The sequence below is a fragment of the Triturus cristatus genome, chromosome 7 (genome assembly GCF_964204655.1).
Source record: "Triturus cristatus chromosome 7, aTriCri1.1, whole genome shotgun sequence".
In the NCBI taxonomy this organism is placed as follows: Eukaryota; Metazoa; Chordata; class Amphibia; order Caudata; family Salamandridae; genus Triturus; species Triturus cristatus.
In genome coordinates this window covers 1,878,914,680-1,878,932,555 of record NC_140590.1, presented here as the reverse complement: position 1 = coordinate 1,878,932,555, position 17,876 = coordinate 1,878,914,680, and the positions used below count along the sequence as shown (strand labels likewise).

Here is a 17,876-nt window from a genome sequence, read left to right as displayed (position 1 = left end):
ATAGTGAGTTATGCGGACGACACGCAATTGGTCGTCTCTCTCTCACATCTTGACCACCACCCAGACAATTTGTTGAACTGCCTCCAGGAAATCCACCACTGGATGTGCGACTCATCTCTCAAGCTCAATGGATCCAAAACGGAGGTCATGCTCATGGGCAAGAAATGGGCTACTATTCCTTCATCGGTCTGGCCTGACGTTTTTGGCGAGGCGCCCACCCCGAAGAAGGAAATTAAGACCTTGGGAGTCTGGCTTGAACCTGATCTATCCATGAAGACCCAGGCAGCCAAAACAGCAGGCACTTGCTTTGGACTCATGCGCTCTATCTGAAAGATCCTCCCCCTACTCCCTCCCCTATCAAGGAAACTTCTTGTCCAAGGCCTGATCCTTGCTCGCCTCGACTATAGCAACGCCGTTTATCTAGGAGCCCCCGAATCCACTCTGGCAAAACTCCAGCGCGCTCAAAATGCAGCCGCCCGGCTCCTAATGAATCTTCCCACTAGAGCCTCTGCCAGACCAGCACTCAAGGCCCTACACTGGCTCCCGGTTTGTCAGAGGATTGAATTCAAGGCCATGTGTACCACCCACAAACTCCTCAACGGCCAAGGCCCTTCGATCCTGAGACATGGTCACTCCCTATAAGGCTCCCAGACTCCTGCGCTCTGACAATGAGCGTCTGGCCAACGTTCCGAGATTCAGGAAGGTGCGCACTGGTGGTCGACGCTTCGCAGTAAAGGCGTCCTCTGGATGGAACTTACTTCCACGCCGCTTGCGTCTGGAACCCTGCCACCTTCGGTTCCGCAAAGAACTGAAAACCTTCCTCTTCCCCAAATAGTACCTCCTCTCCCCCCCTGATCATTACTAGTCTTTTACAGCGCGGGGATGCCTCCGGGTCACCAGGCGCTTTACAAATCGTTAAATAAATAAATAATAAATAAATAAATTACTCATCCCAAAAACCTGTCTAGACCCTCTCTCTTCTGTCCCTCCGCTATCCTTCCCAATCCAAACAGCAGACTGACAGGTCCACCACTCAAAGTTAATTTCATATTTCACTACACTAACTCAACACTAATCCTGTTTGGGTCCCGGAGTAGCGTGCTACTCGCCGGAAGGCTCCTCGGCACCTCCTTAGGGGTAGCAAGCGCTATATAAATGCAAACCCTTCCCTCTTCCATCCCTCTGCTATCCGTTTTAACCCAAACAGACGAACTGGTCCACCGCGCAAACTACTTTCATGTTTCCCAATACTTATTCACCGCGAATCCTTTCCGGTTCCGGACTAGTGTGCTACTCGCTGAAAAAGCACATTGAATCCTCATCAGGGGTAGTAAGCGCTATGTAAATGCAATTACAGTACAACATCATGTAAACACACCACGCCTAACTGATCAAAGGCACAGACAGCAGCACACAAAGTGTGCGCCAGGGTCGGTGCAGTCACTCGTAGAGCTCACCAGACTGGGGTTTAGTCCATCTTTCATCACATGTCCGCATTGTGTGACCCTGGGCATGTGCTGTAACACTGTGTGCCCCCCCTGGTCGTTATCTGCTAAAACTGATGACAATGCTGAACAGCAATATTTAGTGCTGCGTCTATCAAAATGTGGGCTGCAGCAAAGAGCGCTACACACTGCACACACACACACACGTGTTGACACAATCACACAGCCAGCAGCGTGCACAAAGACTAAACATAACCACGCAGACAATAACGCACAGGCTCAAAGTTTCCACCTATGTACACAAGTTGGCAAATGCAGTTATTGACAAACACACAGCAACAACGCAAATACACACGTGTAAACATTATCAGACACAGACTGAGGCTGCAGAAGCACACCGCCACACACAGTCACAACAAATGCATGCCTGCTTACAGCCACACCACCACACAAGGAAACAGCAAGCACACATTCCACACACAGACGCTAAGATGGGCTGCAAAACACATGCACGAAAACATCAACACACACGCACACACAGAGACACACACTGCTTGATACAACCAGCACCCATGTCTCCATACACTACCAGAGAGTGCTTCACACAAACATGCACACACACGCCACACACACAGTGCTTGATACAACCAGCACCCATGTCTGCATACACTACCAGAGAGTGCTTCACACACACACACACACACACCACACACACACTGCTTAATACAACCAGCACCCATGTCTGCATACACTACCAGAGAGTGCTTCACACACACACACACACACCACACACACACTGCTTAATACAACCAGCACCCATGTCTGCATACACTACTAGAGTGTGCTACACACACACACACACGCACATACACACTGCTTGATACAACCAGCACCCATGTCTGCATACACTACTAGAAAGGCTTCACGCACACACACACACACACACACACACACACTGCTTGATACAACCAGCACCCATGTCTGCATACACTACCAGAGAGTACTTCACATGCACACACTCACACAGACACACACCACACACACTGCTTGATACAACCAGCACCCATGTCTGCATACACTACCAGAGAGTGCTTCACGCACATACATGCACACACACACCACACACACTGCTTAATACAACCAGCACCCATGTCTGCATACACTACTAGAGAGTGCTTCACACGCACACACACACACACTGCTTGATACAACCAACACCCATGTCTGCATACACTACCAGAGAGTGCTTCACGCACACATACACCACACACACACACTGCTTGATACAACCAGCACCCATATTTGCATACACTACTAGAGTGCTTCACACACACACACACCCACACACACACACACACCACAAACACTGCTTGATACAACCAGCACCCATGTCTGCATACACTACTAGAAAGTGCTTCACACACACGCACACACACACCACAAACACTGCTTGATACAACCAGCACCCATGTCTGCGTACACTACTAGAGAGTGTTTCCAACATATGCACACACACACACCACACACACTGCTTGATACAACCAGCACCCCCATGTCTGCATACACTACCACAGTGCTTCACACACACGCACACACACACCACACACACTGCTTGATACAACCAGCACCCATGTCTGCATACACTACTAGAGTGCTTCACACACACACACACACACACCACAAACACTGCTTGATACAACCAGCACCCATGTCTGCATACACTACTAGAGTGCTTCACACACACACACACCACAAACACTGCTTGATACAACCAGCACCCATGTCTGCATACACTACTAGAGAGTGTTTCACACATATGCACACACACACACCACACACACTGCTTGATACAACCAGCACCCATGTCTGCATACACTACTAGAGTGCTTCACACACACACACACACACACACACACACACCACAAACACTGCTTGATACAACCAGCATCCATGTCTGCATACACTACTAGAGAGTGTTTCACACATATGCACACACACACCACACACACTGCTTGATACAACCAGCACCCCCATGTCTGCATACACTACCACAGTGCTTCACACACACACACACACAGGCACACACACACCACACACTGCTTGATACAACCAGCACCCATGTCTGCATACACTACTAGAGTGCTTCACACAAACACACGCGCACACACACACACTGCTTGATACAACCAGCACCCATGTCTGCATACACTACTAGAGAGTGCTTCACACGCACACACACACACACTGCTTGATACAACCAACACCCATGTCTGCATACACTACCAGAGAGTGCTTCACGCACACACACACCACAGACACACACTGCTTGATACAACCAGCACCCATGTCTGCATACACTACTAGAGAGTGCTTCACACATATGCACACACACACTGCTTGATACAACCAGCACCCATATTTGCATACACTACTAGAGTGCTTCACACACACACACACCCACACACACACACACACACCACAAACACTGCTTGATACAACCAGCACCCATGTCTGCATACACTACTAGAAAGTGCTTCACACACACGCACACACACACCACAAACACTGCTTGATACAACCAGCACCAATGTCTGCGTACACTACGAGAGTGCTTTGCACACACACACACACACACCACACACACTGCTTGATACAACCAGCACCAATGTCTGCATACACTACTAGAGAGTGTTTCCAACATATGCACACACACACACACCACACACACTGCTTGATACAACCAGCACCCATATCTGCATACACTACCAAAGTGCTTCAAACACACATACGCACACACACCACACACACTGCTTGATACAACCAGCACCCCCATGTCTGCATACACTACCACAGTGCTTCACACACACGCACACACACACCACACACACTGCTTGATACAACCAGCACCCATGTCTGCATACACTACTAGAGTGCTTCACACACACACACACACACACACCACAAACACTGCTTGATACAACCAGCACCCACGTCTGCATACACTACTAGAGTGCTTCACACACACACACACACCACAAACACTGCTTCATACAACCAGCACCCATGTCTGCATACACTACTAGAGAGTGTTTCACACATATGCACACACACACACCACACACACTGCTTGATACAACCAGCACCCATGTCTGCATACACTACTAGAGAGTGTTTCACACATATGCACACACACACACCACACACACTGCTTGATACAACCAGCACCCATGTCTGCATACACTACTAGAGTGCTTCACACACACACACACACACACACACCACAAACACTGCTTGATACAACCAGCATCCATGTCTGCATACACTACTAGAGAGTGTTTCACACATATGCACACACACACCACACACACTGCTTGATACAACCAGCACCCCCATGTCTGCATACACTACCACAGTGCTTCACACACACACACACAGGCACACACACACCACACACTGCTTGATACAACCAGCACCCATGTCTGCATACACTACCAGTGAGTGTTTCACACGCACACACACTCTTGCCAACAGCCATGCCCACACTGCACAGCACATACTACACACTGCACAGCTCACTTAGAAATCCACATACACCTCAGCACATCCCGCCTACAGTTTTGTAGACACTCAGAAGCCACAGAGACAAAAGACACATGTTTTTATACACAAGCACGCAGGGAGCCACACACCCAGAGGCACAATAAACACTGAGGGCCCGATTCACAGAATTAACTTAAGACAAAATCCTAAACTTACAACTTTTGGTATTCACAGAAGTTAGGATGTTGTCTTAAGTTTGTCTTAAAACAAATTTATGACAAAATCCTAACTTCTGTGAATAGTAAAAGTAGTAAGTTTAGGATTTTGTCTTAAGTTAGTTCTGTGAATCGGGCCCTGATTCTGCACAGCCAGACAGTCATTTATTTGTTTACACCAAATCAAACAAACAGCACACAGCAAACACCGGGAAGAACAGACAACATGATACAACAACCACCGCACCCCTACAGACTCGGCAGAAGGCATCCAGACACCACAGACACGACAATAACCACACACACACACAGCCTCACAGGCGGAGATAGCACAGGTTTCTAAACGAACACAAATAACAACAACATATGCAAAACAACCTCGTTCATGAAGACACAAGTCACGTCAATCCAGACACACAACAGTACGCACAGCTTCTAGCAGACGGGCAACGGAGCACGTGGGCAGACTCAACAAGGGAGGCCGAATGAAGGCATAGTCACGCAGCAGACGAACAACCAATCGCACACACGTGCACGCACACACAGCCACACATCGGGAAGACCCACGCACCGCCACACGCTCACTCCAGGGGTGCGCACATCTGCAGGCAGTAAAAGTAAACACACATCAGCAGAAATGCGTGACCTCAGCTGGAGCGCAGACACGCACCCTCAGAGGTGACATACATGTCTGATCACCCGGACACACACAGGCTACTAATGCCGCATGTCCCCTTCACCTGGAGAACAGACAAACGCGCACACACCCTCATGGGCACACAGACGCCCACGCACACCGATGTACAAACAAAGTCACGCAGACCCACACAGGTGAGCCCCGCACCTCTCCCCCAGGGCAGCCAGAGGCAGATGGTGGCGTTTGGCGCAGCACACACAGACACATTCGTACATACCAAGGCACGCATAAGCACACACTGACGTACATACAGAGACACAGCAGCACACACAGACACATACACTCAGACACACGGATAAGCCCTGGCCTCTCCCCCAAGGCAGCCGGCGGCTGATGGCATCCCTCGGCGCAGCACTCACGCACAAACACGCACAAACACGCACACGCGTGGGCGCCCCTCCCGCACACGCTGCGGTGACACATCCTCGGGCATAGAGTGGCCCAAAGACACAAAGAGGCCAAGAGCACAGAGGGGCCAAGAGGACGGGGGCCGATGAGGGCAAAGAGCACGGGGGGCACAGGCACAGAGGGGGGGGGGGAGCACAGAGGGGCCAAGAGCACTGGGGCCACGGGCTCAGAGGGGGCCACAGAGGGGCCAAGAGCACTGGGGCCACGGGCACAGAGGGGGCCACAGAGGGGCCAAGAGCACTGGGGCCACGGGCACAGAGGGGGCCACAGAGGGGCCAAGAGCACAGAGGGGCCAAGAGCACTGGGGGAGGCAGGAGCACAAAGGGGCCACGGGCACAGAGGGGCCCTAGAGCCCAGGGGTGGCATGGCACAGACGCCGGTACCGGGGCCGACACCAGTCCATCCGTAGTGTGCGCGTGAGGGCCCAATGCCATCGATAGATCATCAATAAATCTGCTATCGGTGGGCGGTGCGACTCCGCTCTGCACCAACACCACCCCTGGCACCCCCCACAGGCCGCCCAGGAGTAACCCTGAGATGACAGACCCCCCCCCCCCCCAGCCCTCACTGACGTGTCGCCCCCACACCCCTGCCTCCTCTCTCCCTGGGCCGGGGTAACCCTGAGATGACAGAGCCCCCCCCCCCCCCAGCACAGACCCCCAGCCCTCATTGGCATGCAGCCGGCGCACCCCGCCGCCCCCACACCCACAGACGACCAGACAAAGCGCCGCGCAGCGGCCCCCACCGCCCCTTACCTACAGTACGGGACCCGATGCAGCCCATGGCGGCCTGGGGGGTGGGGGGCACCGGTACCAGCTCACAGAGAGCCCCCCTCGCCCCCCCAGGGCGGGCGGCGCCGCAGGATCATGTCCGGGCTGCGGTGGCGACAGCGCCTCGGGGGGCCACGCTTCCAGGCGCACGCCGTCTTTGGGGTTTGGGGAGGGCGGGCAGGGGTGCTCCGTGTGGGTGGGGGTTCGGTGGCGGGGGTACCCCGGTAGTTCCGCACAGAGATGGAGGGATGGAGGATGCTGGATGCAGGGCGGAGATGGTACAGCAGCTGCCTGCACGCAGCGCCGCCTCCCATTGGCTGCCGCGGAGCCTGAGGCCTGAGGGATGAGGGGGAGGCGCAGAGAGCATCTGTCAGCGCCGGGGGCAGCCGGGGAGCACCGCCAGCACGCACACACAACCCGCAGAGACGAGCACACTATAGAGACACACACCCTGCGGAGACGTGCACACTGCAGACACACACCCTGCAGAGACAACACACTATAGACACACATCCTGCAGAGACGTGCACACTGCAGACACACACACACAACCCGCACAGACGAGCACACTGCAGACACACACCCTGCAGAGACGTGCACACTGCAGACACACACCCTGCAGAGACGAACACACTATAGACGCACATCCTGCAGAGACGTGCACACTGCAGACACACACACAACCCGCAGAGACGAGCACACTGCAGAAACACACCCTGCAGAGACGTGCACACTGCAGAAACACACACAACCTGCAGAGACGAGCACACTATAGAGACACACACCCTGCAGAGACGTGCACATGGCAGACACACACCCTGCAGAGACAACACACTATAGACACACATCCTGCAGAGACGTGCACACTGCAGACACACACACACAACCCGCACAGACGAGCACACTGCAGACACACACCCTGCAGAGACGTGCACACTGCAGACACACACCCTGCAGAGACGAACACACTATAGACGCACATCCTGCAGAGACGTGCACACTGCAGACACACACACAACCCGCAGAGACGAGCACACTGCAGAAACACACCCTGCAGAGACGTGCACACTGCATACACACACCCTGCAGAGACGTGCACACTGCAGAAACACACACAACCTGCAGAGACGAGCACACTATAGAGACACACACCCTGCAGAGACGTGCACACTGCAGACACACACCCTGCAGAGACGAACACACTATAGAGACACACAACCCACAGAGACGAGCACACTATAGAGACACACAACCCGCAGAGACGAGCACACTATAGAGACACACACCCTGCAGAGACGTGCACACTGCAGACACACACCCTGCAGAGACAACACACTATAGACACACACCCTGCGGAGACGTGCACACTGCAGACACACACACACAACCTGCAGAGACGAGCACACTATAGAGACACACACCCTGCAGAGACGTGCACACTGCAGACACACACCCTGCAGAGACGAACACACTATAGAGACACACAACCCACAGAGACGAGCACACTATAGAAACACACAACCCGCAGAGACGAGCACACTATAGAGACACACACCCTGCAGAGACGTGCACACTGCAGACACACACCCTGCAGAGACGAACACACTATAGAGACAAGCAACCCACAGAGACGAGCACACTATAGAGACACACAACCCGCAGAGACGAGCACACTATAGAGACACACACCCTGCAGAGACGTGCACACTGCAGACACACACCCTGCAGAGACGAACACACTATAGAGACACACAACCCGCAGAGACGAGCACACTATAGAGACACACACCCTGCAGAGACGTGCACACTGCGGGGACACACCCTGCAGAGACATGCACACTGCAGACACACACACAACCCGCAGAGACGAACACACTGTTGGACTTGGCCCTTCTGGCAGGTTCACCCCTGAAACTTTTTGCTTTTTAACTGTGACTTGTGTTAGTGATTTTTGGTTTCTGCGCACTTTACCCCTGTGTCCCAGGGTAAAGTGCGTGCGTGTAGTGAGGTTGGCCTGCCCTCCCATAGGAATGCATGGGGGAATGTATGTGTCCTGGTAGTTCCTGATGCGTGGGGTGTGCAGGCCCGTGTTTGGTATGTGCGGACTCGTGTGAGTGAATGCTGCGCGATGATGTGTGCGGCGTGCATGTACCTAGTGTGGAAGTGCCACTTCTAGAAGTGGGCACTTCTGTGTGCAGTATGAAATGTGTGCCTTATCTGGCGATTGGCTGGCTGAGGTCATGTGACGGGCTAGGGAATCCCCCCGAGTCAGGAGGAGTCACCCAGTGGTGAATGGGGAGATCAGCAGCTAGATGGGTGGGAGGAGTACACCTGGGTCCTGAATAGGGCAGGGTTTTCCCCACACAATGCTGGCTCCGCCCCCTGTGGTGCGTCTGATGTCCCTGGCCTGTGCTGTGAATAGGGAGAGGGGCTGAGCAAAACAAAGTGCTCAGGAACCTGTTGCATCTGGTTCGCCCCTTCCCTGCACCTTTGAGAACAAAGGATTTGGTGTATAAAAAGGGGCTGTGTCCCCTTACAAAATGTTCTTGTGCTTAACTTGAAACGACCAGGGGCGTGCTGCTGCTGGGGCCCAAGGGAAGGCTTGCCTCCCTGGGCCCTGCCCAGCCCCTGGATGCCCTGGATGCTGGAGGACTGATGGGACCCTTCTGACTTTATTTTATTTGCTTCCTTGACTGACCTTGTGGACTCTGGGCTGCCCTAGCGCTTGGGGAGCGCTGTGTCTCCAATCTGCTGAGAAGCGCTTTATTTTTATGGCAGAGCGCTTCCCTGGTTTCCCTGAGCGCCTCTCTGCCGCCTGCATCGCTACGAACTCCTTAGAGGGAATCCCCGAGCGTAGGGATCCCCCCTCATTGAATCCTGCTGCGGGTGCCCACCCCGCTGTTTGTGTGCCGATGCGGGTGCCTACCCCGCTTATTTAATTAGTTGTAGGCACGGGTGCCCACCCCGCGACTTTGCTGTGTTTGTGGTGCGCGGGTGCCCACCCTGCGACTTTAGCCTTGATGGCGGCGGGTGCCCGCCCCGTCGTGTAATTTGGATTACGAGGGAGCCTACCCCTCATTGCCCCCGAGATTCACGCTGCCATCCGCGGCCCGCCTGGTTGTGGGCGGGGCCGCGGGACGGAAGCGAAAGTGCCGCCATTTTTCCTCTCAGGCTCCACCAGAGAAGTCCCGGTCCCGAGATGGGGGACCGGGCGAAGACTGGCACATCGAGGCACGGGGCTCTCATGAGGTGAAAGAGCCCCGCCACGACCGCAAGTGCAGGAAGTCCCGGTCCCAGAAGAGGGACCGGGCGAAGAGAGAGCCGGTGAGTGGTGCTGCCTGTGGGGAGGGGGAGGGTGCGAGGTGAAGGCACTAGTGCCAGTCCTGAGTGGCCCCGCTTGACAGTGGGCCGCTCCAACATGCCCTCTCCCGTTTGTGTGTGCCAGATGAGGCACATAGTCCGAGCGGCCCCGTCTGCCAGAGGGCCGCTCCAGCGAGGGCTATGTTGGTTTCAGAGCCTCCGCCGCTCCAACGACGGGCAAAATTGTTTATAGAGCCTAGAGGGCTCCAACGTCCCCCGCATTGTTTGTTTTAAGGGCGCTAGTGCGCTCCAAAGTGACTGAGGCAACTTAATTGTTTCTAGAGCCAGGAGAGGCTCCAACTTGGTCGATGTGTATGTTTTCAGAGCCCAGAGGGTTCCAGCGTTTGGGGACACATGCCATTTCACCGCCAGAGCGCTCCACAGTACTTTGGGGCAAGGTCCTCTTCTATGTTGGCGCATATTGATTTCAGGAGCCCGTGTGCTCCATGGGGGACATGTTGTTTTCGAGCCTAGGTGGCTCCATCGTTTTGGATATTGTTTCAGGGGCTAGTGAGAGCCCATGCCTACTATGTGCCTTCCACAGCTGCGCAGCACTTAGTGCCAGCTGCAGCGTTTAGGCCCTGTCCTTGTCCCCAGCTGCCCAGCAAGTAGTGGGCAGCTGCTACGTTTAGGTTCTGGCGCAACCTGGACTCTGATGTGATTTTGGTGCTAGGAAATGTACGGTGTAGTATGTTTTGCGCACCCTGTGTTCATGCTTTTGGTGCTAGGAAATGTACCGTGTATAGCATGTTTTGCGCACCCTGTGCTTTATACCTCTAAATGTGGTTATTTCTGCCTAGGAGGTTGTTTTACCTGCGTAGGTTGGTGTTAGGGAGATTGTACTTACCTGTGCGATATACGCCCCTAGAGTAGTTATACTTAGGTGGTTAGGTCTAATGCGTTAGACTGAGAAATTGCATAAATGTGTTTATGCCCCTGTGATGGATACAGGATAGTTTTTATACCTGATGCTAGTGTGATGACGCTGAGGTCATTATTGTGCCAGTAGTTACTGGTTGTGCTCTACAGTGATAATTTGTGTTACAGTTAGTATATGTTCTACATTTACCATTGGTGATTTGTGCTGATTCTGACAGTGGCCCATGTGGCCCTGTCTTGTGTAAATAGTCCCTCGTAAAAGTCTGCCCAGTGCCAGTTGGCACAGTGTAAATTGTGTGAATATTATCTAATGTGTTTTGGTATAATACAAAGGCTATTTTTATATATAACCTTGTGTGGAGTTTCCTTTGTGGTGGGCCTTGGGTGTTGTTGCTGGGTGCGCGCGCAAACGCTTTACACATTGCCTCCGGGATAAGCCTGACTGCTCGTGCCAAGCTACCAAGGGGGTGAGCAGGGGTTATCTTTGGCGTGTAACTCCCCTGCCCTGACCAGAGTGGTGGTTTCTGCCTGGCTTTGGCGCAAGCCCTAGCCAACCAGAAATCCCATTTCTAACACACACTATAGACACACACCCTGCAGAGACGTGCACACTGCAGACACACACCCTGCAGAGACGAACACACTATAGAGACACACAACCCGCAGAGACGAGCACACTATAGAGACACACAACCCGCAGAGACGAGCACACTATAGAGAGACATACCCTGAAGAGACGTGCACACTGCAGACACACACCCTGCAGAGACGAGCACACTATAGACACACACCCTGCAGAGACGTGCACACTGCAAACACACCCACCCACCTGCAGAGACGAGCACACTATAGTGACACACACACACAAGAGACGTGCACACTATAGACACACACCCTGCAGAGACGTGCACACTGCAGACACACACCCTGCAGAGACGAACACACTATAGAGACACACAACCCGCAGAGACGAGCACACTATAGAGACACACAACCCGCAGAGACGAGCACACTATAGAGAGACATACCCTGCAGAGACGTGCACACTGCAGACACACACCCTGCAGAGACAAACACACTATAGACACACACCCTGCAGAGACGTGCACACTGCAGTCACACACCCTGCAGAGACGAACACACTATAGACACACACCCTGCAGAGACGTGCACACTGCAGACACACACACATACATGCACACTACAGACACACACACTGCAGGGGCATGCACACTGCAGACACACACACTGCAGGGGCATGCACACTGCAGAGACACACACTGCAGGGGCATGCACACTGCAGACACACACATACATGCACACTGCAGACACACACACTGCAGGGGCATGCGCACTACAGAGTCACCAAAACACAGAGGGAGCAAATAGCGTCTGTTACAGCCAGTGTCAGGGGAACACGTCCTGTTCAATGAACATGCTGAAACACACTGGAGACACGCATACCACATGCATACTCCACACATGTGGCAGGGACACCAAAATACACACAGTACTTGAACACAGAGAGAGAGGTGGAAGGGAGCATCTGTTACAGCAGGTTCAGCCGGGCGCGCATGGACTGTGCAATACACATGCACAAACACACTGTAGACACACGCATACTGCATGCACACAGCAAACCATCAAAGCACTGTTTTGCGTTAATCTGCATCAAGGTGGCATGTGGTGGGTGATATGTGGGCGATCCCATTTAACCACCAAGGTGCAAAACCCTATCCGCTAACAATAGTCAACAGTTTGAAACAGGTGTCAAAAAGGGGAAATTATTCCCACGTTGGTTGTGTATAAAGCAGAGAGCCACAACTCATGTTCTGAAATACCTCTGTGCCAACAATGACTCGAAGTGTCTCCAAAACTATGATGTGAGTGCCACAAGCAGTCTGTCAGTTCGTTTTCTAGGTTTCCTAGCCATGTCAGTTTCCACTGGCCTGTTTCCTACCGTCTGTGCTCAGGCCAAATGCTCACCCCTGGAACTGATGCTGGTAACATGGTTCCAAAGGTGGCACCGATGCAACCTCTCTACTAATCGAGGGCAGGAACAAAACCCAAAGGTTTCCATGACCTTTCAGACACATCATACCCACTCCAAGCCACCATGGACTGAAACTGTCCTCCGTATGTATGTGTGCTTAAGATCTCTTTACCTCATACTCCGGAGAGCAATCTGTTAAGACAGGTGGAGGTTTACTGACTGCATCTGAGATAGCAAGCTTAACTTGTGATATATGTAAAACAGGGTAAATGCACCAATATGAATGTAGGGATATGTTGGACCTGGCCTCGTGGCGTGGCCTATTCCGACCCGTGGCACACCACACCTGATCCTCCACCCCATAGTAACACCACACCTGATCCCCACAGACCCGGGGCAACCCCCGTCCTTCCCTCCATCTTCCCGACACCAGGCCCTGCACCCCAGATGGCCGCCCCCGACCCCAGCGCAACCCCGGCCTAGTAGCGCCATGCTGGTTGGGGGGAGAAAGAGCTCCCGGTGAGCAGGAGAGGGAGGAGCAGTTTCACTCACACCTCTGGCCTCCTCTCGAGAGATGGTTTCGATCGCCCTCCGGCCACCCTGAGGGCTGGCTCCACGCCTGCTGTGTGTCTGGGATCCCTCCCGACACCGCCTTGAAAGGATCAAAGGACCGCGTGGCAGGAACCCCCAACAAACGACCCCCAGGGCTAAGACCCCTGCCCGTGAGGACTCCGGACATCAAAGGGGAGTCGACCTATAACAAGGGGCGCTCTGGGACTATCGGCAGATTGAACCTGGAACAAAGAGAGCCCTGCTGACGTGGTCGCGGCTAAAGGAACATCATCACAAGATCCGACGGAACTCTTGGAACCTCGGTGAGCCCTGCAGACAGCGGCGCGGCTCCACCTGGCAGAGACAGACTTCTGCCTAAGTCATCTGAGCCTTGCAGACAGCGTCGCGGCTCCCCCTGGCAGAGACGGACTTCTGCCTGAACCAACTGAGCCCTGCAGACAGCGTCGTGGCTCCTCCTGGCAGAGACGGACTTCTGCCTGAATCATCGGAGCCCTGCTGACACCGTCGCGGCTCCCCTCGTAACCTTGAGAATTCCAGCCCGGCAGACTTGGTCGCACTCAAGTACTATCCTGGTCCGGCTGGACCCCAAAGACCGTCCCGTATCCCCCGGCTCGAGGATTGAGAGCCGTGCGCCGGATACGCGCCTGCATTGTCCCTGATCCTAAGACTGTCCCGCTACCCCTACCCCTACCGAGACTCTACGAGCCCTTGCTCTACTTGTACAGTCGAATCTGCGGATCATAAAGGTCCCAATATTTCTAGATAAAGGAATACGTGTTTCAGAATCTACGGTGTGGTGTCTCTGTGTTGCATGGTATTAAATCAGCATGTACGATCCTAGATACGAGACCCAGCCCTGAGGGTGTCTCCCGCAAGTGCTCGGCTACATCTTCCGGGGAGGGTGAGTCGCAGGTCGGTCAGGTACACACTTTGTCCTTTCCTGAGGCTGGCCCTTCTAACATAGGTGGCAGGCGACGGGATCCGAGCCCACAATCTAGAGTTCGTACAGTGAACGACTGACGCACTACCAAACAAAAGAAACGGCAGAAGAAACCACCATGAGCACCACTGAAACCGATGCGAGTGCTACGTTTTGTATAAAGCGGTTAGGTGAATACAAACACAAGGAGCTGAAACAATTTTGCAGACAACGGAAGATCGCTACCACTGGTCTGAAGACCAAGGAAGACATGCAACAAGCCCTGGAAGCCTGGGTAGAGTCCGGAGCCTCCCTGCCCCGACTGGACGAAGTCGGTGAAGAGATAGAGCAGCCGGACGAGCTCAGGAACTTCCCGAGAACAAGCAATAAACCCCAGGCACAAAGCAACGCCGTGAACGGGGGAGGGTCCCCGGAAGACGTCACAGACAGGGCAAGGGACCGAAGTCATGAACTAGAAATGGCCAAATTGAAAATAGAAGGCGAGATAAGGCTAGCCGAAAAGAAGCTAGCGGTGGAACAACTCCGAGTACAAGGAGAGCTAGAAGAAAAGAAGCTGCAACGGGAGCACGAGGAAAAACATCTTCAGCTGGAGCACGAGCGCAGCTTGAAAGAGATAGAACTCCGAGCAAAGAGAGAAGGAGCTCGACCCCCGGGGGGCCCAGAACCAGCCCCCCTGGTAGAGCCGAAAGTCCACATCCCCAAGGATGTGGTCAAAGAGTACTATCGAAATGATGACATCCAGCAGTGGTTCAAGGCCTACGAGGTAGCCATGACCTCCCACCGCGTCCCACAGAAGGACTGGGGGGCCGGGTTGTGGGGTCAATGCCTGAGCGAAGGACGGGACACCCTCCTCGACCTACCGGCCTCTGCGCAAACCTCCTACAGCCACATGAAGGTGGCCCTCCTCATGAAATACGGCCTCTCCCCCAAAATGTATCGCCAGCGGTTCCGGGATTGCCGAAAGATCCCAGGCACCACCTGGGTGGAATACGTAAACTTTTACAGCCGAGCGCTGGAAGGGTGGATCAAGGGCAGCAAGGTAACCACCTTCGAAGAACTGACCGACCTCATTGCCTGGGAACACTTGTCCACAAATTGTTTTGTAGAACTACGACAGCACCTGCTCGACAGCAAGCTCGCAGACCCGAGGAAGCTGGCCGTCGAAGCAGATCGCTGGGTTAACACCCGGGTCCCCCGGAGCCCCGTAGGACACTACCCCCGCAGCCATCAATGACCTCCCCGTCAGAGAGGGGGGTAAATCAAGGGAACAGAGGGAGTTCCCATCTGGGCCCCCGCGGAGCCCCCCGAGAAACCCACCCCCGGGCTTCCCAGCTCCCCCGCCAGGCAGTACCGGCCCCCCAGGTAGACAAGGGCCCCGGGTGAATATCACATGTTTCCGCTGTCAATGGCTCGGGCATTACGCCAGTGACCCTCAGTGCCCCATGGCCCAGAAACCCCCCACGACAGCTCCCCCAGCCCGACACATGGCCACCGTAACCCTAGGGGAGGAGTTTGAGGACCCCAAGGGATGGGAACCTGCAGCCATGGCCCTAGTCTCACTAGGAGATCGAGATATGATTCCCGGAGCACCCCTACCCGCAAACACCGAGAAGTACCGCCAGCTCGTAACGGTTAACGGCCACCCGGTGGAGGCCCTTCGTGACACCGGGGCGAGCATCACTGGGGTCCACAGCCACTTAGTCCAGGCGGACCAGATCATCCCCAATGTCTTTTGCCCTGTGATAGCTTCCGACAACACTGAGAGTTTGTGTAAGGTGGCCTTGGTACCATTCGAATGGGGGGGAGTAGCCGGAACATTGCAGGTGGCTGTCTGAACCGCGCAACCTGTAGCCTGCCTCCTGGGAAACGACCTGGAAAGTTCCCCCTGGAGACAGGTCGAGCGCAAGACCCACCTCGGGATGATGGGTCTACCCAAATGGGTGTGCGCAACCACCCGATCCATGGCGGCCCGACTACTCCCCCGCGGGGGAGTCGAGGACGAGGCCCCCAGCACCACCTCCGATGACGAAACCGGGGACGACCCCGTTGAGCCCCACAACCTATCCCCAGGAGGAGAGCCCCTCGCCGACGACGGGCCCGTCCATCCCGACCCCGCGCATATCACGGAGTTAGGGGATCTGCCCGAGTTGGCCCAGTGGCGCCACGAAGGAGGCCCCTCCCGAGAGGAATTCTGCCAAGAAGAAGCGACCTGTCCTTCCCTGGTCGGACCCCGTCAGCAGGCCAAAGCCCAAGCTGAGGGCGACCAATCGGGAACCCACTCTCTATATTGGGAGAATGACCTCCTGTACAGCGAACAGCGGTCTGCCGAGCTAGGGTCGGACCGGGTGCTGGTGGTACCCCTATGCTTTCGGGACTTCCTCCTGGGCTTGGCCCATGATGTACCCCTGGCCGGCCACTTGGGCCAGGACAAGAACTACCACCGCTTAGTAACGCACTTTTATTGGCCGAAAATGCGAGCCCACGTAGAGGCCCACTGCAAGTCCTGCCCCACGTGCCAGGCCAGTGGTAAAAGTGGAGGGAAGTGCAAGGCTCCCCTCCAACTCTTCCCAGTCGTTAGCACTCCCTTTTGAGCGGGTCGGAATTGACATTGTGGGGCCCCTGGACCCCAAGACCGCCCAGGGTCACCGCTTTATCCTCGTCCTAGTGGACCATGCCACACGATACCCGGAGGCCATCCCCCTCTGCACCATCACGGCCCCCGTGGTGGGCCGGGCATTACTGGGGATCTTCTCCCGGGTAGGGTTCCCCGAGAGGTTGTGAGCGACCGAGGCACCAATTTTATCTCAAAATATATGAGATCCCTGTGGCAACAATGCCCCCGTGGTGGGCCGGGCATTACTGGGGATCTTCTCCCGGGTAGGGTTCCCCGAGAGGTTGTGAGCGACCGAGGCACCAATTTTATCTCAAAATATATGAGATCCCTGTGGCAACAATGTGGAGTATCATATAAATTCCCTACCCCTTACCATGCCCAAGGCAATGGCCTAGTGGAACGGTTTAACCGGACTCTGAAGGGGATGATCATGGGTCTCGAG

General features: G+C 54.5%; 1 protein-coding gene across 1 annotated transcript in view; it reads right to left on the bottom strand.

The window, feature by feature from the left end:
• The window catches only part of FAM131B (family with sequence similarity 131 member B), a 381,150-nt gene extending 373,800 nt beyond the window's left edge, over window positions 1-7,350 (bottom strand). Inside the window, exon 1 of the mRNA XM_085620344.1 lies at window positions 7,061-7,350. Within this exon, the coding sequence (XP_085476470.1) occupies window positions 7,061-7,088 (28 nt within the window). The 5' untranslated portion in view covers window positions 7,089-7,350. The remainder of the gene's footprint in view (window positions 1-7,060) is intronic.
• Between the last annotated feature and the right edge of the window lie 10,526 nt (window positions 7,351-17,876).